This window comes from Python bivittatus, unplaced genomic scaffold (assembly GCF_059951505.1).
Source record: "Python bivittatus isolate LINGU-HERP-01145 unplaced genomic scaffold, Pbiv_v1 ctg000570_np1212, whole genome shotgun sequence".
NCBI classification, from domain to species: Eukaryota; Metazoa; Chordata; class Lepidosauria; order Squamata; family Pythonidae; genus Python; species Python bivittatus.
Genome location: NW_028277097.1, coordinates 8,573,044 through 8,599,118, shown reverse-complemented (window position 1 = coordinate 8,599,118; position 26,075 = coordinate 8,573,044). Strand labels below are relative to the sequence as shown.

The window sequence follows — 26,075 nt, the reverse complement described above, 5'->3', positions numbered from 1 at the left end:
GGCACACCTGTGTGCAGCAGCGTGCCAGTTGAGAACCACTGACCTATATTAAAGAGGAAGATCAGACCTCTGACTGTGAAAGTGAACTTGATTTAAATATAAGAGTTTTTAAAAACACTGTAGAATCTGGCATTGGATGTGTGGCTTGTGAGACTTGGTTTATGGTTTAAAATAAAGAAATAGCCGCCCTCACAAACACGTGTAGTAAGATTGCAACTTTAAATTCTTAGTTGCCCTGTTGAATTAGTAAAGTAACTAAAACACGTACCTGAGCTGGGGCTGGTGAAGTAGGAGCATTCCTAGAGCATTCCTCTAAAATAGCTGAACATGTCAGATGCTCGTGTGATTTATGTCAAATAATCCCAATAGATAATTTGGTAACAGCATTAAAAACCTAGCATAACTACTGTATCATTGGCCTTATCTAAGATCATATTGCATTAAGTTAAATTTCATTGACCTTGTAGAGAGTGATAAGCATATGCTTAAATTTCACCCACGTGAGACCTTGAGGACCTTGTTTTAGACACATTGGGAGTATTACTATTGAATACAGTGAAATTTTGGAATGAAAATGGCCATGGTTGCTTAATTTTTTTTTTTTTAGCCCACATGTCTTATCTCTTAATGAAAATGATTCCTTTCTCCTGTGTTGCAATGTAAAATGGGCACATATTCCCAATATTATTTTTACAGTCCCTATATGAGCTCATTGTTGTTTACTTTTGATATCCATCCATATTAAGCTAATGTCATAATCATTCTGGATTTTTTAAAATGCCAACGCTTAATTTGCAACTCAATTTTATGTAATTTTGGCGTTTTTTGATGACTAGTTATCAAAAAGTTAACTGCTAATAAGTATGAAACTTGCTTATTAATATCTCTATATTCTAAATTGTCTATTTTTTAAAATGTTATTACAGGACATGATATTTATAGTTAATTCGGATTAAATTCATATTCTTTCTGTCTTTTCTCTGTAGGTCTTATTGCTGCTCAAAAAGAATTTTTATTTTTTATTTTTTGTCCCTTGTTATTGCTGGAGAGATTTTAACAGCACTAAAACCTAAAGGAGATTTTTTTTCCTGAGATACAGATGACTAAAGCTAACGGAGAAGACACAGGATCAGTTAATACAATGGAACGCTTCCAGCAAGGGGTCCGGAAACGTACGCTCATGGCAAAAAGGAAGGTTCAGAACATCACAAAGGAAGATGTTAAAAATTACTTACTGAAGAATTTTTTTGTGCTATTCACTATCATTGCAGTCATTGCCGGTGAGTAATTTGATCAATGCCACAATCTTGCAAATTTTGTTTGGACAATGTTATTGCTGTTCACTTCCCTTCCCTGCTGAGAATACGTTGTTGTTCCAAAATTTTTTAGTCTGATCCTCCATGTTGGGTAAGCAGTGGAGAAACGTTTCCCCTTTTCACAGTTGCAGTTCTGCCTGACATTACATGTCCCATCAGTTTAGACCTAAAGGGAGCTAATTGGAAAGAAATTTCTTAAGCTGTTCTGATGCTTCCTCTTTTTAAATAACCTCTAAGTTAGAATGTTCTTTGTATTGCCTCTTGATACTTATTACAAATCAAAGGAAATCATCGATAATCTTAGTCCATTCCCTATTTATTCTCCAAGGGCATCTGTCTGTTACAAGCTACCAATAATCAGACACACTAAAGATCCTAGTGTCATTTCATTCTGAGCAATGCCAAGCCACAGAAATAAGAATTTCAACTATAGCAGTTAGCTCTCTCTTTTTTTTTTTAATGGAATTGCACTCATGCCTCCAAGGTCAAGTGTCCCACCACATATCCTACTTATGTCATTCAATAATTGATGGAAGATTCATCTGGCTAAGATAATATAAGGGAATTTGGTTGCATATTGCTTGCAGAGTGAATGAGAGCAGTGTTTGCAAAGGTTTTATATTTCAAATATTTCTCCATTCAAAAGGAAATAGGTTGGTTTGGGAAGAATTCTTGCTCCTGTAAGACTTTATAGGGACCTGAATCCAAAGACTTGTGCAACTTGTTCTGTGTAGCAAGAACTTGGGTTTGTGTTTTTAGTGCAATGGTCTTGCTGGTTTGCACATGTTTTGATTTTTTAAAAAAAGAATTTTGACAAGGGTAAAATAGAAAAATGGAAATGATGATGATGATATATGATGATATATATGAATAGTTGGCTTCTTTTTTTATTCAGAATTGCATGCATCCAGTTCACCTTGGGCACAGTTAAAGAGCTTCTTGAACTTTTTGTCATTCAGTTCTGTTTTGTGAAAGGAAGTATTTTTATAAGAAGAAAAAAATAAACCAAGTGAACGAAAGTATTTGAATAAACAAAAATAATTGTATTATGTATAGACATAATCTTTATTTTATTTAGAGGGAGTATCAGGTACTTGGAGAACATTGAAAACAAGGAAAGAATGTTTGCTTATTGTAATCAAAGGAACTAAGTTAGTTTGCTTCATAATCCACTGTATAAAAAGGACTTTAGAGTTCTTTCTCTGTGAGAGTTTTACAGGAAAAGAAACGCGGGTGACCATTTTGGGAAAAAGATGTTCACAACATAATGGGACAGGATTTTAAAATCATTTTCCAAGAGCTCCTGCCCCTTGCAACTTTTGCTTAACCTTACATCGTTTCAGGTTTTTATAGTTTGTTGGGATGTAAATGCCTTCTGCATAAACCCCACTGAAAAAAATGGGAACATGCAAGACAACGGTCATCTTGTATACGTTCCATCCACTTGGACATACAATCTAGGTGTAGTACAGCAGAAACTGGGAAGTTCGCCTAACCACAATCATTTCTGATTGCATGCAATGGAAACAAATTTGAAATGAGCATGCCATAAGGCATCCATAGCTGAGTGGATGAGCGTAGTAGCAATTAGCAAGTAAGCAAGCACGGTCTAAATAAAAGCTCTTCTTTGTATCTTTATCTTAAAATGGATATGACTCCCAAGAGGAGACTTATGTCATGGAATCACAATCTGATATTTCTAAAAAGTAAGGATGCAATCCTGTGGTTACTAATCTAGGAGGACATGATCTCAACGGGATTTATTCCCAAGTAGACATGTAGACATATGTATCACTCTATCCACAGGGAATATATACTGTTCTGGAAACCATCATAATGCATCTGTTTTATTCTTTGAAACAATGTTTTAACAAGCACTAATTACATTTACATTTTAAGATCTGATTTCTTCCGGCAAGGCATTAAGCTTAGAATTATGCTGAGTGTAACAGCATTATATGTCCTTAGATTATCCTCTAGATCAGTGTTTCTCAACCTTGGCAACTTTAAGACATGTGGACTTCAACTCCCAGAATTCTGGGAGTTGAAGTCCACACCTCTTAAAGTTGTCAAGGTTGAGAAGCACTGCTCTAGATATAATTAATGGGCAATGATTCCTTGATTAAATTTCACAGGGTTATTTGAAAAATAGTTCCAAGGATCTACTGATGAACTGTTATGAAAATAATTCAAGGATCTATTTTTCTGTGCAATTTGTGTTGATTGCAGAAAAACTCTGTCTAGATCAGACATGAGGGATTTCAGTTTACAAGCTTTGAAGCAGCAGCAAAACTTATGGGGTAGCATGTCAGTGAAAAAACTCTCATTGCCTTCATAGTATTACAAAAAAGGAATAGACAAACTGATTCCTGAACGGCAGAACACATCCATTTATCTCAATGTTACTAGGATCTGAATCATCTATTTGAGGCCACAATCAAACATGAAACTCTGATCATGTTGCATCAATTAAAAAAAAAAAAGACTTTCCCACTTAAGGAAGTAAAGGAGATTTTTCTTTGAGTATTATTCCAGAAAAACTAATTTGAAGAAATGAAGTTGTGGTAAAGACCATGAGAAATAAAACAAGAGTTATATCTATGCATAGCGTATGTAAGCAAATGGGGAGGTAGAAAACATTTCAGAGGAGTTCCTGTTACCCTACTTTTTCTTAACAATTCTATCTGGCAGAATATGAAGTTTACAATCTGAAAATATCAAAAGGAAATAACTCCAGTGAACCAGTATATTTTGAAGTGGCAGTTAGAAGAGATCAATTTTAGGAAGTTTAGTAAATGCAATATGTACTTTTTGGGGTTTGCTGAATTGAAATGATGTTGATAGACTTGTAGGTCTTAGAATACATTTTCACAGGCATCTTTTCAAATAATAGTTTGAGATAGTTTGTAAAAATATTGAATCTGAGTAACAAAACTTTATATGAGCAACCAAACAGCAATATGAGTGTGAGAATATATATATAATCATTTTTATTGATAGATAGATAGATAGATAGATAGATAGATAGATAGATAGATAGATAGATAGATAGATGTGCATCTAAGTATATTTCTTAAAAGGTTACTTTATATTATGTAATCTTAAAAAGTGACACTTCCTATATGCAGAGATATTTTTTTCATTGGGAATGGATAAACCATCAAGGAGTATACTTGTTTTCCTAAAAAGGTAAATCATTCCTAGTGGCTAAGATCTTTCTGGCGCACAGATTAAATTTGGAAAGAAGCACTTTGGGAATGGTAGATGTGTTCATTTGATAGAAGGACACATTTAAATGGCTGAACTTGGGGAAAGGGAGTTTGAACTGAGAATGAGCAGACTTAATGGCTAAACCCTGAACGTAAGTGGTCCTTTAAAGAGAAGAAATATTGCAGTGATTTAAAGAGGTGGATAATAAAAGTTACGATCTATGATCTCAGCGACAAATGCCAGAGCCTGAAAATTAAATATTCATCAGGGCAGTCCCCATCGTAATTGCTATTGGTGGAACTAATTTGTTCTTATTGAACAAACATTCACTAACTTTCACTCTGGACAAAAACGGGAGAGCCAAAATTAAGTACATCTCAAGTGCCTGTCAATTCCTTATTAACTTTGGATTTTGTTCAGGCCAAAACTCTGGTATTGCAAAGATTGGACGACACTGAATATCAATCTGAAGCCAGCTCACTCTTTCAGAATCCTAGAAATACACTAAGCACAGGTTCCTGGGAACCGACAAGCTATTTGTGTGCCTTTTCTTCCTCTAGCTTAAGGACAGGATTTTCCAGAGCCAGGCATAACATCCTTCCATCGGTGCTATGGACTGGCAAGTATGGCAATATTCCTGTCTCAGCGCACTTGCTCTTTTGACTCTGGGGAAATTGAGACAATTCAACATGTCCTTTTCTATTGTAACTTTTATAAGGATCTTCTAAAGGATATCATAACCCCTCTTTTACTAAGTACATCTGGGAGAATGGACAATTTTTAAACCCACCTGTTACTCTGAGACTTAAACCGTGAAGCCACCTACACAGCAGCCAAATTTAAAATGAGTTAAAATGAGGGAACAAACATCAAACCTAACTGGACAATCCTTTCTCTTTTCCTTTTAACTATTTGATTTTATCGGGTTGTATCTATTGCTGATCTCTGATCATAAAGAATTTGAATTTGAACTAACTGATATAAAGCAGGTCCAGGATAGGAGGCAAATCTCCCATGACATGAGAATTCAACTAGTAAATGTAAACTTATTAAAAAGAGGTACACCCCACCCTACAAGTATTATACTACTAGAACAAACCATATAGTATACTATTAGGCCTTTATATCAGAAATAAGCCCTATATGATTTAGTGCGATGTAGCTGGGTGCCCCAATTTGGCTCCCTGCAGATGAGTGGTGAGTGCAACCCTCAGCACTTCAAACCAACATGGGCTTTCAGCAGGTTGCCAGGTTGTAAAATCTGAAATAGAAGTCTGCAGTAAATATATTGCAGACAAAATGGCTGATGCTGCACTTATAAACCTTGCTAAGGTGATACAAGATTTAACTTTTGTAGAACAGTGATCTGTAGTTATTAATCTGCTGTGGTGGTGACAGTCTCTGCTTTGAAAATCGTCTCAAGTTCAACTAACAGTCTATGATCCTTTCTCATGCTGCTTTTCTTGCAGCTCTGGAACAATATGAAACCGGGATGGGAAGGATTTTAAAAGTGGATCAAAAGACTTGCTTTAATGTAGGACCCAGTGCTTGGGAGAAGACTTTCTTGGACTGATCTTGATCCTATTTTAAGGCCACTTCCAACCCTGAGCAGTAGCATAGACCTTAAGTGCCTCAGGCAAACTCTCTCTTGGAAATGTTTAAAGTATAGCACTCTTACTCGGATACAATACACTGCCAATGTATTAGATGGCTTTGACTAGCTGTGGACAGCAAGGAGGCCAGCCAGAGCTTGGATTCAGAGCACTGATCAAAGGCAAATTATCTGCTTCTGGCAGAGAACAGAAATATTCACCCATATAAACACTGCTAAAAAAAAAAAAATCAGTTAAGAAGTACGCCACAGACTAGCACTTGGTAGAGCAGCCGTGAAGGCCTTGGAAAAAATATTCAAATGCCATGATGTGTCTATACCTACAAAGATCAGTGCAAGCCATGTTATTCCCTGTGTCGTTCTATGGAAGCAAAAGTTGGACTTTAAAGAAGCAGGATAGGAAGAGTATTGACACCGTTGAACTTTGGTGTTGGAGGAGACTCCTGAGAATACAATGGACAGCCAAGAAAAGAAACCAATCAATAATTGAACAAATCAACCCAGAGTTCTCACTCGAGGCACAAATGACCAGACTCAAATGACCCTACTTCAGACACATTATGTGAAGACCCAGCTCTCTGGAATAATGCTGGGAAAGTTGGAAGAAAAGAATCATAGATTCATAGGGTTGGAGGGGACCTTGGAGGACTTCTAGTCCAACCACCTGCCCGAGACAGAAGTCCTCATACCATCTCAGACAAACGGTTGTCCAATCTTTTCTTGAAAACCTCCAGCAATGGAACACCCATAACACTGGGAGGCAAGCTGTTCCACTGCTTAATAGTTCTCACTGTCAGGAAATTCCTCCTTATTTCCAGGTTGGATCTCCCTCTGAAGAACTTCCACCCATTGCTTCTTGTCCTATCCTCAGGTGCTATGAAGTATAAATTGATGCCTCTTCCCTGTGGCAGCCCTTCAAGTACTTGAAGATTGCTATCATGTCTCCCCTCATGAAGAGAGAAGGAAGACAGATAAGAAGAGGACAACCAGCAGCAAAGTGGATGGACTCAGTTATAGTGATGATGAGTGTACCTTGTAAGACTTGAAAGAACAGGTTAGGGATAGATTGTCATGGAGAAGATCTATCTGTGTGGTCGCTAGGAGTTGAAAACGACTTGATGGCACATAATAATTTTAAAAAACCACCTACAACTCTTATCCCAATATTCTAAACTAATACAGGACCTGGTAAGGGCATGGGGGGTAGGGGCTGTAAAAACTATTAAACCTCCCTCCAGGGAGTTTAGCAATCTTCTTAACTTCTGATCTCCTTACACTATCAATCTCCTGACCTTCTCAGTCATCTTTCCCTTCCCCTCAGTCTTCTTTTCCTTCTCAGTCTTTTTTCCTATAGCTGGCCAGTTCTAATGGCACATAGTAAAATTTTGTAGAAAACAGTGTCAAAGCTTCATGGTTTCTCAGATAGCACAGTGTCGTGTAGTTGAGTACTAAAGGAGAATCCAAATCTGAATCCATTATATTAACAGCTCTACAAATAAAACACAATAATGATAACGACAAAAAGCCCAGTCAAATATATGCTATTTTGATATATCTAGATATTTCATTCTTGAATTTATTACAGGGGGTCCTCACCAACTGCAGTAGGGATGGGCAACGCCATCGCTAAGCAGCACGGTCGTTAAGCATGACATGTGACCATGCCAACTTATACCATCAGTTCCATCAGTTCTGGCTGCAGTCAGTAAGCAAATCACCATGGTCATTAAGTGTGACATCACGTAACAGTGACTTGCAACTTCGTGCCAGCTTCCCCAGTGCCTTTGCTTGTTGGAAGTTGACTGCGAAGGTCGCAAATCATGTAACTGTAGATGCTGCAACCACTGTAAATGTGTGCTGGTTGCCTAGCACCTGAATCAATCACATGACTGCAAGGATGCTGTGACAGCCACAACTTCAAGGACCAGTCGTAAGTCTTGTTTTTCAGTGCCATTGTAACTTCGAACAGTCTCTGAACAAGTGGTTGGTAAGCAAGGACTATGTGTATTTACTTTATATTTAATATAATTTTCACTACTTTCTGATTGCTCCAAACTTTCCAACTTCTACCACTTAAGGCAGCATTCTCACACTGCCCAATGACAGGATTGGCCTGCTTAGTACTGCACCCTTTGATGTAGATTCTGCCTTAAGCATACCATATCTCAGCTGCAAAAATTTTAATGCTCTGAACCACTTTTTCCCATTCAAATTCAAAGTACTACATGGTTGTAATATCTGGGAATTTCCAAAATTAGATGAAATGGATGAGGGGGCAGTTGGCATTTTTAATGCTGACTTCAGTTCTCAATCAACTGTGAGGTGACCTGTGTAATACACAGTTGCCCTTCCTTTTAAAATTTTCTTCAGAGGAACCATGCCAGGACCAATCTGGACTGGGGACACCACATCTATGGTGAATGTAGCCCTGTCCTTTTATTCTCTCCACCCTCAAAGCATTTGTTTAGAAAAATTGGTACCCGTCTGGTCTAGGGGATGGCTGCAGCCATGTCTTCCTTTGACAATGTGCCATCTTCCCCCAAAAAGAAAAAGACATACGAGTATAATTGGGGTATTCTGGGGAGGTGGAACTAGAGAAGATGAAGGGAATCAACATCACTAGTTGCCTTCTAGTAAATGGATCTTCTGTGAGTGATCCTATCAATCATGGCAAGCATTTATGGAAGCACCCATCACATTAACTCTCAAAAGATTTTCCTTCTTACTTCATCCATTAAAAAATCCTCATATAATGAGTTTGTTCCTAATTCCTAGTATTTTATAAATACCTATCCTGGAAGTTAGGTTTCTTTCCCAAAGGACATATATTATCCTCTGGGACTCTAGTTCCTTCCCTGTTCAGCTTCTTCCTGTACTCTCATCTCCAATCTAACTTCCAGTGTTGTTTTCTCTTGCCTGTTCAATAGGGGTAAACCTCTATGCTTGGAGCATGCTCAGTTCTGCATCGTGTTTTTGGATTAAGTGCTTTGCCTTACACATGGCTTAAGAACCCTGTAAACTCAAAAAAAGCAGGATCCGATCTAGTTGGGATGGGAAACCAAAGGAAAATCTAGTGTTTTAAACTACATTGGGAAGTTGAAACCAAATTCCAAAAGAGGCATTGCCTTATTGTTAGAGAAACTACATAGATATGCAACTAGAGTCTAGCTTGAATTAGAGCATCTGTACTTTTTTAAGAACTCCAAAAAAAAAAAAAACATTTGAACCTCTGCATTTGGGGGAACAGTTACATCACCCTTCATCCAACCTTGTATTCTCTTTGCTGACTGAGGATAATAGGAATTATTGTCAGCTGAGAACATGACCCTAACATAACCAACCACCATGGATACAAGCAAGGTTGAAAATTACTTCACTTGCATGGAATCCATTCTGTAATGGATGCATTACATGAGGGTTCCTGTGCAAGTGAAGTAATGTAATTTCATGTTCACATGTTTACTTTACTGTTTGCTAGGTTTTAGGTGACCTGTGAGTTGGACTTTTCTTTGCAGATATTTCATTCATTTATTCAGTAACCTCATCAGTGAATAAGTAAATATTTATTCCGTTGTTCCACAAACTTGTTGCTGAAATATGGATTGTGTCTTTGTTTGCATTTATACAGAGGTACCTCAGTTCACGAACTTAATTCATTCCACGATTCTGGTCGCGAACCGAATTGGTCACGAACCGAATAAAATTTTCCCATAAGGTTCAATGTAAATAAGGTTAATCTGTTCTGAACCATATGTATTTTTTTTTTAACCACAAAAATATGAAACAAAGTACAGTACAGTATAAAGAGAGAGAACACTAACCTTACTTGAGGCGACACCAAAAAGCTTCACAGCAAGTGTCTGTCTGTGACCGCGATCTCACCTAGAGGAAGCCACGACCACGTGTCAGAGCAGGGAAGATGGTCACGGGTCGTGTTCGTCACCTGATGCGGAGTTTGCAAACGGAAGCAAAATTTTGTGAACGCTGCTGTTTGCGAACCAAATTGGTCGTGAACAGAAGCATTCGTGAACCGAGGCATTACTGTAAATTGAGGGCTCAGCTGCAAGATAGATTTTGGGCCCCAAGCAAAATAATTAGTAATTTAAAAAATAATATACTTCAGGCCTGTAACAAACCTGGTGGGAGGAAAGCAGGCTGTGAAGAGAAAGGGAGGAATCCCAAAAACCTTTTTACTGGTATTTGGAATTTCTCCCTCTCTCTTTTGTTTGCTTTGTAGCCGAAGAGGAAAAAGATTGTATGGCATATGTCACTGTAAGCTAGAAAATGCTGGCTTAATAAAATCCAGATGTAAACAAGTCATATACAGCCAAGTTGTGACAACAAGCCATCAGGCTAGGATTTGGTACTAGGACATGCTAGGATTTCACATCAGAACAGTGGTGAAATAGTAATAAACCCAGATCTATAAGCAATTTTAAAGATTGGTTTAAAGCTGACTTCTGATCCTAGTTTGTTTGCAAGTGCTTAATTGAGTTCTGGGCTCATGCATCACAAGAAACTACAGTAAGAACCTTAGCTTAATAGTTACCTTTGCAGAATGTGGAGTACAGTGAGTGCATACCTGCTGTTTGTATAGATCCTGGTTTATTGTAATAATGAATAATAACTGGGGAAATATCAACTTAGCCTATTGAACCACGGTTGTCAGAGAAATAGAGTATTATAAAGTAACCACAAATGTTGTCAAATTTAAAATGCTGTGTGAAATTCTAGATTTGTCATCAAATGAAAAATGCTGCAGAGTATAGATCTAGAAGCATCCTTAGTAGAATGTTAAGATACTATGGACCTAATATACCTTAGGTCAACAGAACATTTTACAGAGTACTCCATGACATTCTTCTTACCAAACTATTCAAGTGTGGGCTGGCTGGTGTGACAATTGAGTATTGTCAAAAACCATATTCTCAAAAATCATATTTAGAGTGCTCATCAATAGTTCCTTATCAGACTGGAGAGGGGTGTTGAATTGAGATGTCTCAAGGTTCAGTCATGGTCCTCTACTCATCAATAGTTTTATTAATGACTTGGATGGGAAGATGAAGAGAATATTAATTTTATTAGATCAACAGAAAATACTACATTGGAATGGATAGCTAATACCGTGGAAGACAGGAATAAAATTCAAGATAATCTTGCTAGGTTATAGAAATTAGCTGAAAATAATAGAGTGGACTTTAATCATGATAAATGCAAAATTATTCAAATAAGAAACTGGAATCAATTGCATAGATACAGCATGGAAAGATACCTAGATTAGCAATAGTACTGTGATGGAATGGAATTATGAAGGCCAGACTCAGGGAGAAAAACATTTTCTTTCATCTCCTGAGGCGAGAAGGAGAGATAAGAGGATGAGAATTCCCTGAGGAATTCACAATGTTGTGGCTTGCATTACTTGGGAACTGGGGTTTCAGTCTGGGAAAATTCTTGCTAGAGGTCGTAGCTAATAAACATTGCTGGACTGAATTTACATGGTCTCTTGGAGTTCCTTGGGCTAGGCCTGACAAGTACTTAGATAAATAATCTTGGAATAGGTGTTGATAACAAGCCCAAACAAATCACCCTTGAGATGTGGTTGCAAACAATGCAAATGTAATTTTAGGCTACATCAGTAGTAGTTTCTAATCATGGGAGTAATAATATCACATTATTCTGTGTTGATCTGAGCCCTCCGTGAGTACCAAGTCTGTTTCTGGGCACTACATGTTAAGAAGGATTCAGATAAACTGGAATTGGTTCAGAGAAAGGCAACAGAGATGTTCACAGGAGAAGGAACTATTTTCGGTGAGAAGAGATTGAAAGAGCTGGGAATCATGAGCCTTGGGAGAAGACTGAGGGGATACATGATAGCACTCTTCAGCTGGCAAGCTTTTCTTCACTGGATGCATTTAAGTGGAGACTGGATAGTCCACTGTCTTGGATTCTTTCTTTGGATTCCTGCACAAAGCTGGTATATGAACTCAGGGTCTAAATGGCTCCTACCAGTTCTATGATTCTATTTGACTGGGGAAACAAGACGGCACATATAATTGACGTTTAGACCATTGTGAAGGGCCCAGAATTAATATATTATTTTTATATTAGCTTGATGACATCCATTAAAACCACAGCCAAATGGTTGTTGAACATTTCCTCATGGGAACTAGATGGATTTAATTCCCCCAAGAAGTGGTGATGCTCGATAGAACAGACATTTAAGAACATATTAGAGAATGGATGGAGAGCAGGTTTTTCAAAATATTGCCAGCATTTAGAATGTGTATGTGTGTGCGTGTGTACAGAGAGAGAGAGAGAGAGAGAGCACTCTCCAAAGCAGTTTTTCAAAATTGATCCAAAGTGTTGCACAGCCCTATGTTTTTATTCAGGTATACTACACTTCTCAGTATTGAATAATGTGCTCCTGAGCCATTCCCCAATTGCCACTGAAATTTAAACTGAATTAAATAAGTTTTAGCTCTTTGACGAAGTTAAAACTTTTGAATTTGTTAAGTGTGAATTCAGTTTTGGAAGAATTTGTTGGGTTGTGTGTGTATGTGTGCTTTGTTTATTTGTTTCAAAAAGAGTAGTCCTGGCATGCCATAGAAAACTCTAGTGTGGCTGTTTGCCCCAAAATGTTTTCCCATTACTCCAATAGAGGAAAACAGTGCTCTTTTTCTGTTTCGTTGTTTACGAACTTCTTGCTAGTTTTTAGATGATCCTTTGGCATAATCAGTAGTCCCTATGTTCTTACTTCCATACTTTTCTTATTGGTCCAGGAAAGGCTTTTGAATGACCGTAATAAAAGTTCATTGATGTTATCTCACCTCATTTTTATTTATGTAGTTCTAGTATGTAAAAAGTATATTTTCCGTAGTAACTTTATAAGGAGGATAAAATTGATTGTTAAAAGATGGTTTGCACATGCTGATACTTCCCATCACTTTCTGGTTCACAGGAACATTAGTTTGCCATGAAATCTGCATCAGGTAAGCAGTGTGTATCTGTGTAAACTTGAGAGCTAGTTAGTGTAGTGGTTAAATTGCTGGACTAGGAGTGAAGAGACCATATTCTAGTCCTCCCTTAGGCATGGAAACCAACTGCTTCTTCAGGACAGTGCCTTTCTCTAGCTTGTTTCATCCCATCTTGAGGCTCCAAGAGCCTCAAGTTACCAGGTCAAGACTTCAACAGCATCTCCAGATTGGCAATATACAACTGACTATTAACAGTATACTATGAGAGCCAGTGTAATGTAGTGATTAAAGTGGTGGAGCAGGGAGACCCAGGTTCTAGTCGCCTTGTAGGCACAGAAACCAGTTATATGACTTTGGGCCAGTCACTCTTTCTCAGCCCTAAACTGGTAAATAAAAAATATTTTTTAAAAAACAATCTACTAACCTGTACTGGACCAATGTGACAGATTACATCCCATAATCTTCAATAAAGAGGCTTTCATCTTACAGTAAATTGATTAGAATAATAATATGTTTTCCATATGAAGAAGTTCTCAAGAGCTTAGTTTCAGCAGTGCTGCTCCTAGAATATGTATTGGGCCTTCCATAAAACTACAGTTGTTTCAGAACTCAAGTGAAATGTTTGAAATGTTTTCAGTTCTGCTTTAAAGGTAAGGCAAGCTATATTTGGAGTAGTTGGCACTTCAGAATAAACTATGGCTACTGCAAACCAGAAGGGGGATTACAGTGCAACAAAGAAGGCCAGAGATAACTCAGCTCTTATACTGAAAACATGGTCAATATTTGAGTTGAATCACTGAATTGGATACAGTACAGTGGTACCTCGGGATACGAACGCCTCTACTAACGAACTTTTCGGGTTACGACCAGCTCTGGCCGCGAAAATTTACCTCAATGTGCGAACTCCGCCTTGGGGTACAGTCATTTTTCCGCCCTGACACGTGGTCCGCAGCCATTTTTCCGCCCCTGACACGTGGTCCGCGGCCATTTTCCCGCCGCGCCGCACCCAGCCGTTCTCGCGCTGCGCCGTGCCCGGCCGTTCTCCCGCCATGCCGCGCCTGGCCGTTCTCCCGCCACGCCGCGCCCGGCCTTTTTCCTGCCGCACCGTGCCGCGCCCGGCCTTTTTCCCGCCGCACCGTGCCGTGCCCGGCCTTTTTCCCGCCGCACTGCGCGGCGCCTGGCTGTTCTCCCGCCCCTGACGCGTGGTCCACGGACGCCAGAACAGATTAACAGTAATTACATTGAACCTTATGGGAAAATTTGCTTCGGCGTGCAACCAAATTCGGAGGGCGGAACGGATTAACTGGATTTACATTGAACCCTATGGGGAAATTTGCATCGGGTTACAACCAACTCAGGATACGCCCAGAGTCACGGAACACATTAAGTTCGTATCCCGAGGTACCACTGTATCTGTTAAGTGGAATGAAAGGGACTGAACAGTTTAAATTAATCAATGTTAAATCTTCATATCTTACTTAGAGGGCCTGTAGGGCACATCCTATGACTAAGTATAACTAAATAAGTAACACAGTCAAGCATTCCATCCAATAGGAGGTCATTCTTGGTTTCATAATAGTAATGAAAGCCATTAAATTAAATTTAATTAAATTAAAAATTAAAGCCATGAACTCATATTTCTGGTTAAGTGAAGACCACATTTTTATTTATTATTCCAATTTATATAGCCACCCATTTCATATATATGACTGGGTGGCTTATAGATAGATAAACCAACATGAAACAACCAGACAATACAACAATAAAAAACAATATAAACAATACAAAAGCACATGAAAACCATCATAAAAAGTTAGCGATAATCACATCTGACCGTAGCACTCAATGCAGCCACTGTGCTGGCTCTCCACATTCCCTAGTCCCCACGTCCATTGGCAGAACTGTGTTTTCAGGGTCTTTCGAAAGGCCAGCAGGGTCAGGGCCAATCTAATCTCTGGGGGGATGATGTTCTGCAGGGCGGGAGCCACAGAAGAACAGGCTGACCTCCTCGGCCCTACCAGATGACACTCCCTAGCTGACAGGACCTGGAGCATGCCCCTCCTTCCAGATATGATGGGACAGGTACATGTGACTGGGGAGAGGTGGTCCCTCAAATAACCAAGCCCATGCCATATAGGGTTTTATAAGTCACTAGACAACCCGTGACCCATTGGGTCATTGTTTCAGAGATATTTCCTTACCTCAACAGAGAAACAAAATGACCAATTTCAGCCTCGGTTCCAAGCAGCTGCTCACCCGTCAAGCCTTGCCACCGGCCTATTGAGTGCAGGGGCCAGAGGGAGGTAGGAAAGAGGCCGGGGATCCTTTTCTTCCTACCTTCCTTCCTCCCCACTTATAATATAGGCTTGCGCCATTTGTCCTCCCCTCATGACCCTCAGGAGAGTTCCCGTGAACCCTCCTCCTTTCTTCCTCAGCTGACCAGCAGAACTTCCTGCCACTTTGCTGGGGGGAAGTGGAACAAAGGGAGACACAGACTGTGAGGAAAACTGCATCCCCACTCCCCATTCTGGCATGTCCCCAAGGGCCCCCTCCCTCAAGGGAGGAAGAGGGCTCACCCTTTGACCACTGGTGCCCCCCAGCCAGCCCTTCCTCGCCAGCAGGCATCCAACTCACTCCCTCGTCCTTCCCTTACCACCAACTGCTGTTAAGAGATTTCAGATTTCTGCCTCATTCCAAAGCAGCCAATTGCCACTTGCCCATTGGGCCTTGCCACCAGCTGATTGGGTGCAGGGGACAGAGGGAGGCAGGAAAGAAGTTGGAGATATGCCCACGATGATCACGTGACCTGGGCTGACCATGGCGGCTGTCAGGCCCTGCCCAAGAACAATAGAGAAACAGTCCAGTTGAATTAGGTTCTTTATTTGCTCACGCCATATAGACAGAATCTTGCAAGACTAAATCTATACTACTGCAACTAGTGGAGATTCTAGGGAGTGGCTATCCTGAATCTCTGAGGACGGTGTTGTCTTTTGTCTCCTTTCCCTTCCTGGAATGCACCCCCTCCTTCCTGATAGTCTTGCTCTCTGTTGCTATCCACCACATTGGCACAGCAGCACAACAGTGCTGAAACAGCCACAAATTTCCTAAATTTCAATTCCATGGGAGCCACGGGTCCCAGATTTTGGATGCATTCTGTAAGTTAGCCCATGTGAGGTTCCTTGGTTCAAAAATTGTTACCTGTGATGCACCATTTTGTTCAGCTGAAGGTTATAGACACGAGAGTTTTAGTAGTATATAGATTACCAGCACCTTGAATTGGATCCAGAAGCAAACTGGTAACCAGTGGAGCTCATGGAGTAGAGGTTTAACATGCTGATTATGGCCTGCATAAAATTCCCTGCGCAGCCGCATTTTGCAGCAGATGAAGCTTCCGAATACTCTTCAAGGGCAGCCCCATGTAGAGTACATTGCAGTAATCCATACAAGAGGTGATTAAAGTGAGAGTGACTGTGAGCAGGCCTCCCAGTTTAGGAATGGGCATAACTGGTGCACAACATAAAGTTGTACAAAGTCCCTCTGGGGTATGGTTGCCACCTGCTCTTTGAATAGGAACTGTGAGTCCAGAAAGACCCTCAGACTTTGCGTGGGTTCTGTTTGGAGTAGTGGATGGGGTAGTGGATGTGGAAAGCAATTCCATCCAGAACAAGGGATGGAAAGTCCTCAGAACCAGGGGCTCCCAACACCCAATGCCACTCAGTCTTGCTTGGGTTGAGTTGAAGCCTGTTGTTCCCCATCCAAACCCTTGCAACCTCCAGACAGAGAACCTCCATAGCATCACTTAGTTGGGCCAGAGTGGAAGTATAAAACTGGGTATCCTCAGCAGACTGACGGTACCTCACCCCATCTGTCAGATAACTTCACCCAGTAGCTTCATATAGATGTTAAGCAGGAGCAGAAAAGTACTAACCCTGCGGCACCCCCAAGCGGGGGCCAAGGGTGGGACCTCTCCCCCCATCAACACCAACTGGAACCAGCCCTGGAAGAAGGAAGCAAACCAACACAATACAGTGCCACCCACATTTAACCCCCAGAGCCAATCCAGAAGGATACCATGGTCACATGTATTGAAAGCCGCTGAGAGGTCAAGAAGAGCAAGGATAGATGCAATATCCCCATCCCACTTCTGCCAGAGGTAATCCAAAAGTGTAACCAATGTAATTTTGTAACTTACTTATGCAGATAAATTAATGTTGGTTTACCAGCTACATAAGACCAAGTATCTGCAAATACCACTGATTTCAAAGGAAATTATAAGTAATAGGCCCAATACTTTTTCAAAAAAAGTCCATTAATTCTTTGATGTTGTCTTGTATACATGTAAATAGTTGTTGAGTAGAAAAAAGGCTGCCGGGTAGGATGATAGACTATTAATTTCTGAGGCACAGAATGGATGCACAGTGAGTCATACACATTTGTAGAAGTATGGGCAAAAATATAGGGTACACTATATAGCCATGTGAGTAGCTGATCTGTGGAATAGGTGAATTGGCATAGTGGTCAACTGATCTACAGGGATCTCATATAACCAAGTTAGAAGACTAGCAAGTAGTATTATCTGATAGTCTTTAGGTATAATTAAGTTTTGGTAAAAGATCTGAAATTGTGAAAACAATTTTAAGCTTGAGGGGTGTTCTCTCTCTGATTTTGGTGCTTTAGCTTTTGGTCAGAGGGAAACGCTCAAGGTGAAGAGTCACTTTGCATGAGATGGACGGCTATATAAATAAGATAAATAAATAAATGTAGAGATGCCGTATTGACAGAAACACACTTATATCCATGCACATACATGTATGGATATCACATCACACTGATTCCACCAAAGGAATCATATCCCTCTAGAAAATATCAGTTTGTGACATTAAATAGCTTAGTTACAAGAAATATTTGACATGCCTTGCTATTGTGTTGCCATTCAGATTTTTCACTTTCTCCTGAACCTAAAGTCTCCCAGATACCATTCATGCCTAAGGGAGAACTAATTCATAGTCTCCTGGTTTCTAGCTCAGCCCTTTATCTCCTTACACCAAACTGGCTCTCAAGAGTTCTAAATCATGCAGAGAGCTATTGAACAGTTACAGCTTTATGCTGTATCAAAGGTGCCACATCAAGCCGTCTCCTCCATTATGTAGATGGCAGTGGGACCAGTTAATGGAGACATGAGAGGGGAAGCAGAGGTCAGCAATCATGCTCCCTTTCCCTCTCAAGTGATTTCAACTGTTTGAGCAAAAGAATGCATGGCATCTTCCCAGATATATCTGATAAAATGCAAATGAAGTGGATGAGGAAAGGTCAGCAAATATAAACTCACTTTCTCCTCATACATTTTTAATCTCATGAAGGACTTCTGAAAAAGACCCCTGGATTACTATATGTATATAATTATATCTGGTTGGAGTCAGGTATCTCCTTTTGTCTAGTTTAAGAGAAACGAAGTTCTTGTTTGGTTTCTTGACTTGATTTATCCTCTAAATTTTCTCTGAGAGACAAGGACACTACTTTAAACTATAATGCTAAGGCAGGATTTTTGAAAAAAATTAGAGTTTGTGAAACAAGAAAGATTGGTTTCACATAATGCTAAACCATAATGGGTAAATTCCAGTGTTTTAACACTGTGGGAACCAGAATAATAATGAACAGATTAATATTTAGATACAGGATTGGTTGAGTGGTGAGCAAGAAACAATTAGGATACAATTATGAAATTTGTTTTTATGGAAAGATTGTAATTTTAATCTTTTTTCTTTTTCATTTTATTTTGGCTTGCAAATAATAGTAAGAATGCAGTTTTTGACATTTTTGCTTTGGATCTGGATATTACTTTGTTCCAAAGTTAAATACCACTATTTGGATGACCGTACATTGATGTTTTTCAAGCTTGGCAACTTTAGGATGTGAGGACTTCAACTCCCAGAATTCCCTAGCCAGCATGCATGTGTGGTGCAACCTATTCTTATTTAAGTTTGGTATAGACATCTGTAGATTTATCATGCAATAACTATATGCTCCATATATTGTTGTTTTGCATGTCCGCTAATCAAACAAGTTTAAGTTGCATTTCAAAACTCCACATTAATATTTCCCCTTTAACATGAAGACGTGTAAAATAGAACCAATTTTTTGTGTTTTGTTAGGTCTGATGGTTATACAGAGCTACATCTTGCAAGCTTTCATTTTTGTCTCTGTTTAAACTGCATACCTAGACAATTTCTTTTAATACATTGTTCTCCTGGAAGAATCAGGGCATTAGAATTTCTTTGTCTTTTGGAAATATGTGCTCCTCCTGTCTTCTTTTTGAATGCCTGCTTCCCCCCACCCACCCCCACCCCATGTGAAAGGTCAGGAGAAAACCTGTAGAACAACTTTTGGGAGATTTCTTACCACGCTTTGTTCCATGGATGGGCTCACAAATTGTTAGGAAACTTAAACCTTTGTAGAGAAAGGGGCGTTCCACATCTATGTAGAATCTATACCAGAGCCCCTTTGATTTCCAACCCAGCCCTGCTTGTTACTTTTTACGTGCAATCATTGCCTTGTTGTCACACATGAATGAGTATAATGTAGAATCCATGGTGTCTTTAATGAAATCAAAGGCAGGACATCAGTGAATTGGTATTGAAATTGCAAGTACACAGGGAGGAATTTGTAAAGTTCCAAAACTTTGTGAGGGTTTTTGTGTGTGTGTGTGCCTTGGAGTCAGTTTTTGACTCTTGACAACTACCTGGACTAGTCCCTGCAGTTTTCTTGGCAAGGCTTTTCAGAAGTGGTTTGCCATTGCTTGCTTCCTAGGGCTGAGAGAGAGTGACTGGCCCAAGGTCACCCAGGTGGCTTTGTGCCTAAGGCGGGACTAGAGCTCACGGTCTCCCAGTTTCTAGCCTGCTGACTTCACCACTGCACCAAACTGGCTCTCACCTTTCTCTGGGTTACTCCTTGCATTTATAGTGGGAAAAAAAGAATAGTACAGCAATTGCAGAATAAGCAGGAGATCACATGTACTCTTAAGTTCCTTTTTGGTTTAAGACTGGCTCAGCTGCTCAGGAGTATAAAATAAAAGGGTTGCACAATAATTTGCAAGTGTACAGCTGTGTACCAAATACTCCTGTGGTCAATGGGAAGGAAGCAGGGACAACCATGAATGTCCTGCAAAGGCCCTTCCATCACTTCCAATCAAAAGAAAGCATGGGGAGAACTGGTTTTCTTCCTAAAACATGCACAGAATTAAGTAATGTGCAGAATTTGCAAATAACAATAATAAAAGAAGGCTGAGGAAAAAGAGTTGCCTGAGGGACAAATATATAGAGTCCCTGGAGTTCTCTGAGCTTGGCTGTTTTCTTGCAAACGTTTCGTTACCTGGCTAGGTAACATCTTCAGGGCTAGAATGGAGTGGGGTTTGCTCTGTTTATATACAGTGGCATGCCCTGCCAGTGTTGGTGGGGTGGGGGGTTTGTTTTGTTTTATTTTTTCCCTCTAGTAGTTCCTTGATTAGGGTGTTGTTTACTGCTGATCGTATGTCTGGTGATAATCTTAGTGTTAATCTCTGCTTATCTGGGTGATGATTACTGGTGAGGAGATGCCCTAGTCCTTTGTTTTCCTTTTTATTGTCTCTTTTAAATAGTGTGTAGATGTTGTTTGTCTCTATGTGCTTATTGATAGCTGCCTTGTCTGAATACCAAGCTTCCAGGAATTCCCTCGCATTTTTGGATTTAGCTTGGTCTAAGATGCTGACAGTTTCCCAGTTGAAACTATGGTTAAGTCTGTCCATGTGTTGTGAGATTAAGGAGTTTTCATTGCGTCTTCCGACTGCTAATTGGTGTTCATGGATGTGCTCTGCTAGCCTTCTGCCTGTCTGTCCTACATAGTGGTTGTTACAGAGCTTACACTGTAAGTTGTAGATGACTCCTGTTTTTTCTTCTTGGGCTACTGGGTCTTTTGGTTTGCTTAAGATGTTTTGGAGAGCTTTAGTTGGTTTGTTTGCTGCGGAGATGCCATGTGATTGTAATAGTCTGTTGGTAGTTTCTGAGACATTTCTGATGTATGGCAGTGTTATCCTTTTCATAGCTAGTGTTGGTTGTACTGTAGTAGGTTGAGTGGTCAGGCACTTTTTGATAAAGTTGCGTGGATATCCATTTTGCTGGAGGATGTCGTATAGGTGGTCTGTTTCCTTTTTCTGCTGTTCTGGGTTACTGCAGTGTGTTTGTGCTTGTTTGAATAATGTTCTTACATAGCTCCTCTTGTGGGAGGTTGGGTTGTTACTTTGGTAATGGAATAGTTGATCAGTGTGGGTTGTCTTCCGATAGACTTGGGTTTCTAATTTGCTGTTGTTTCCTCTGCTGATGAGGATATCCAGGAAGCTTGGTATCCAGACAAGGCAGCCATCAACAAGCACATAGAGACAAACAACATCTACACACTATTCAAAAGAGACAATAAAAAGGAAAACAAAAGACCAGAACATCTCCTCACCAGCAATCATCACCCAGATAAGCAGAGATTAACACCAAGATTATCACCAGACATACAATCAGCAGTGAACAATACCCTAATCAAAGAACTACCAGAGGGAAAAAATAAAACAGAACAAAACCCCCACCCCACCAACACTGGCAGGGCATGCCACTGTATATAAACAGAGAGCAAACCCCATTCTATTCTAGCACTGAAGATGTTACCTAGACGGGTAACAAAACGTTTGCAAGAAAACAGCCAAGCTCAGAGAACCCCAAGGACTCCACAGTTCAACCCTGAGCTACACATATTCTCTTCTCTTGGGACAAGTATATGTTCAAGGACTGGGGAATGCATGATGTGGTATGGAAAAAAGTGAGATGCTGCAATACCAAGAAAAATCCGTAGTGTAGACTGGTTGCCAATTTCTTCCACTGACGTCCAGTGAATGTGTGAAGATAGTTTGAAAAGCTCCTGGGCATTCCATTTCTTGGTGAACTACAGTCATATTGTTGAGCATGTAACAACAGGAGGCACACTCACCACTGAATCTGCTTTGTGATTTGGATACCTGGGATATTTTATTAGTAAATCTGGTCTTCATATTAGAGACTGGCTTTGAAGACATGTAAAACTAAGCAGAAAGAGAAGGCACAAAGTAAATACAGTACCCATGACAAAATATAATAATCCACGTTAGGGATGGGTGGATACTCTTATTTTCAAATTTTTGCAAAGACCTCAAATTTATTTTTTCATAGTTTCACATTTTTGAGAATAGGTCAAATTCAGTTTGTTGATCTTGAGATTATATTTTAAGTTTGCATATCAGTTTTTCAAAACATATTTTAATTTTTTCAAGTTTATATATTTTTCTTGTAATTTCCTCTGATCTATTTTTGTATATTATTATTTTTTTATTTTTTATTTTTATTTGTTGGATTTCTCCCCCACCCATCTCCCCCACAATGGGGGACTCTGGGCGACTTACAAAAAACATTAAAACTATAAATATATATAAAATACATAATACATTATAATGAAGATATTTACTTTTGAACAAAGTTTTCCCTTTTTTTATTGGTGACAAACTGCATTTCAAAATTTGGAAAAAGGAAAATTTCAGTTAAAACAAAATTTCATTTTATGTGCTCAGAAATGCAAAATTAGATAAGTTTAATTTAAATGCAAGTTAAATACATTTCTCATCCAACCATAATCCCTGTTAAATCATTGCTGGATACTACAGTCATGAAATGATGGACTTCAAATATGTGAGTAGGGCCTAAGAGTAGTTCCAATTATGTACCCCCTGATTTTGGCCCTGGAGATCCTGAGAGTTGAAGTTTGACCCACACCAGATTGAGGAAAGCTGTTATAACAAACGAGGTGGCATGGGACATAAAATATGGTATTTTCATATGAGGCATAACTTATCATGTTTGCATACTGATGCCATTTGTTTGATATTGATTGGCATGAATCCATCTTGAGTCTGGACGGGGAGCCCCAGTGACAATGATGCTACTGTGATGGACTGGAATGGTGGGAGGGGAGTAAAGAATGTGCTCTCATCTCCAAAGGAGCGAGGAAGAGATAAGCGGAGGAAACTGGCACCTCCCTAAGAAATTCCATTGGTGTGAACTGACTGAGCCTCGGAACTGGTTTTCATTCTGGGAAGATTCTTGTAAATGGGTTGTAGCTAATAAACCTTGCTGGATTGATTCTGTATGGTCTCCTGGAGTTCCTTGGGCTAGGCCTGACATCAATTATTCCCCTCCCACCATTCCAGTCCATCACATCTACCAAGATTAGGATTATTTTTAATCACCTCCAGTGGTTGGAGAGTCAGAAATAGGTCAGGCTCCCTTGTGTGAAATGGCCTGTGTCTATAGGTAGAGAAAAGGTTTGGGGGTGTTTTCTTCTGTCTCTGAGTGGTGGTGGAAGGATGCTCTGGAATGAGGAGAGTCTCTAGGTTAAGAAGGTATGTGGAAGGTACTGGTGGTAAGTGGCGTGCCAGGTGCAGGAGTTCTACCAGATTGCTGACCACAAAGAATGGTTGGTGGTGAGTGTTTGGATTAGAATGATACAGAGTAGTGCTAGGTCAGGTACCTGATGTCAGGGGGTCTATGCTCTGGTCATGAGGTGGGGAAGGCTGATCCTGTTTGTGCTGTTAAAGAGGAAAGGTGAACAACAATTTATATCAATCTCCACTTTTCATCTGACTGCTGAATCCAGGTAAATGGATTACTGATAGCCTTGGTCTTAAGTTACTGATGGTAAACACCAAGTCCATCAAGTAAGAAAACTGCATTCATCCACAGCTTGGTCTTAGATGAGCAGTTGGACCTACCATTTGCTACTGAAATATGGTTAAGCAAGTGTAGTGATGTTGCCCTATTAGAGATTTGTCAGTCTGGGTTTCATATCCTATAGCAGCCTCAAATTTGAGACTGTAAAGAGGGATAACAGTGATCTTGAAAAACAACTTACCTTTGACCGGGGGCTCTGCTTTTGAAGTGATAGTGTGTCAATGTCTCAGTGTTGACTTGGGATCCAGGGACAACTTGGGAATCTTTCTAATGTACAATTCACCCAGCTGCATGATAGGATCACTTCCTGAGCTCCAAGATCTTGTTTCTGGGCTGAAGTTGGAATCCCCTCACATTTTGATGTTGGGTGATGTTAGTCTCCATGCCCAGGGGGAGCAGAGCACTGAGAAGTCTCAAGTCTCTTGGCCTCCATGGGTTTTTCCCAGCTAATCTCTGGCCCAACACACACTGGACTTATGTGAGACCTCGTTTACATCTCAGAGAATATTAGACTTAATCTTTTGCCATCCTTAGGCATACTTCCTCGTCCAAATGAGATTGATCATTGGCTTAGGATGTCTGCAAGGTTGGGCAGCCTATTACAATAGTCCACCCCACATATATGATGGATTTCAGAGGGTGTTTTGGGACTTCCCCAGCAGTCTAGGAGGAGTAATGTTGATTGCTTGATTGACAGGCACATCTACCTTTTGATGTGATTGCTCCCATATGGTATGGATGGGGGGGACTATGGTCCTCTTGGTCCTCTTGGAGTTCTCAGTTAAACTTGATGTCATTGAATATGCTATCCTTCTTGATTTCCTGCAGACATTGGGGATTGGAAGCACTGTTTTTGCTTACCTTAGTGGGCAGTTCTAGGTAGTGGTTGTGGGGCATGAAAGGTTGGCCCAAAGGCTGCTTCTGTGGGCTTCAGTCCTCATTTCTGTGCTTTTCAACATCTACATGAAACTGTTAGGTGAGGCCATCTGTGGTTTCCAGATTGATTGATCAGTACGCTGCTGCTCATCACCATCATCCTGAATCAGTCCTCTGAGAGATGGAAACTCCTTCATTGAAGGTTATGGACCATAATCTACCATATTGATTCAGTGAAGGTTGGTAGAGAGATGTTTTTTGACTTCCCAGTCTAGGGCTGAGAATGAGAGTGGCCTAAAGTCAGCCAGCCAGCTTCTTTGCTTAAGGGGAGGATTAAAACCTGAGTCTTCCCGCTCCTAGTCCAGCATCTTAACCACTACACTGCAGTGGTTCTCATAGTGTGTTGTAAATACTCAGTGTATATTGCCATTCTAGAAGTCTTGACCTGGTAACTTGGAGTTTTTGGGACATGGTTGGGAAGAAACGGGCTAAAGTAAGGCACCATTCCTGAAGAAGCAGTTCTGCAACTTGGAGGTCCTCTGAGATTTACTGCTGAGGCCATGACCGGGAGGATCTTTTCCCAGCTTTGACTTGTGCACCAGTGGCAGCCCTACCTGGAGCAGGAAGACGTACAGGGGTAACTCATTCCATGATCACCACCCATTTGGGCTACTCCTGTGTGCCCTACATGGGGGTCCCCTTTCTTTTAGTTTTCTGGAAACTAGTTAAAACAGCTTTTCCAGAGAGCGTTTAGAGAATGATTTGGATGATGCTGTCTGTTGCTGTATTACTAATGATTTTACCATGGATATTTTAATGATGTGTATTTACTAGGATGTCTATATTTGTTGTTAACTGCCTGGAGTCCTTTGAGATTAGTGCAGAATATGGATTGATTGATTGATTGATTGATTGATATAATGGCAATTATTCTGTTTAACAATAGTTCTGATTGAAATAATGCCAATTATTCTGTTCAACAAAGATAGTATCATGTGATTCTGTTTAACAACTATTGGTAACAATATAATCCTGTACAAATGAGATGGGAATAAACCTCACTGTCCTCAGTGGGACTTCTGAGCAGATTTGCAACGGACTATGCTGTTAGTTTATGGATCACTCTACCTTCTGGCTGAAAAGTAGACTACTGAAAAGAGTATGAATGCAATATTCATCAATGGTTGATAACTCAATTGCAAATCAAGTTACCAGAAGAAAATAAAAGTTTATGTGAGGATTTCTCTTCATGGGCAAGCCCTAAGTCTGTGAAGTCCAAGCACATTCATACTACAGGTAATCTAGTTTTGCA

At 40.0% G+C, this 26,075-nt stretch overlaps 1 protein-coding gene across 4 annotated transcripts in view; it reads left to right on the top strand.

Moving 5' to 3' along the window:
• Positions 1-1,099: 1,099 nt before the first annotated feature.
• SLC1A3 (solute carrier family 1 member 3) overlaps positions 1,100-26,075 on the top strand; it is a 44,941-nt gene continuing 19,965 nt past the window's right edge. For all 4 annotated transcript variants that reach the window (XM_007428296.1, XM_007428297.1, XM_007428295.1 and 1 more), the window contains exon 1: positions 1,100-1,280. In XM_007428296.1, coding sequence (XP_007428358.1) covers positions 1,100-1,280 — 181 coding nt within the window. The remainder of the gene's footprint in view (positions 1,281-26,075) is intronic.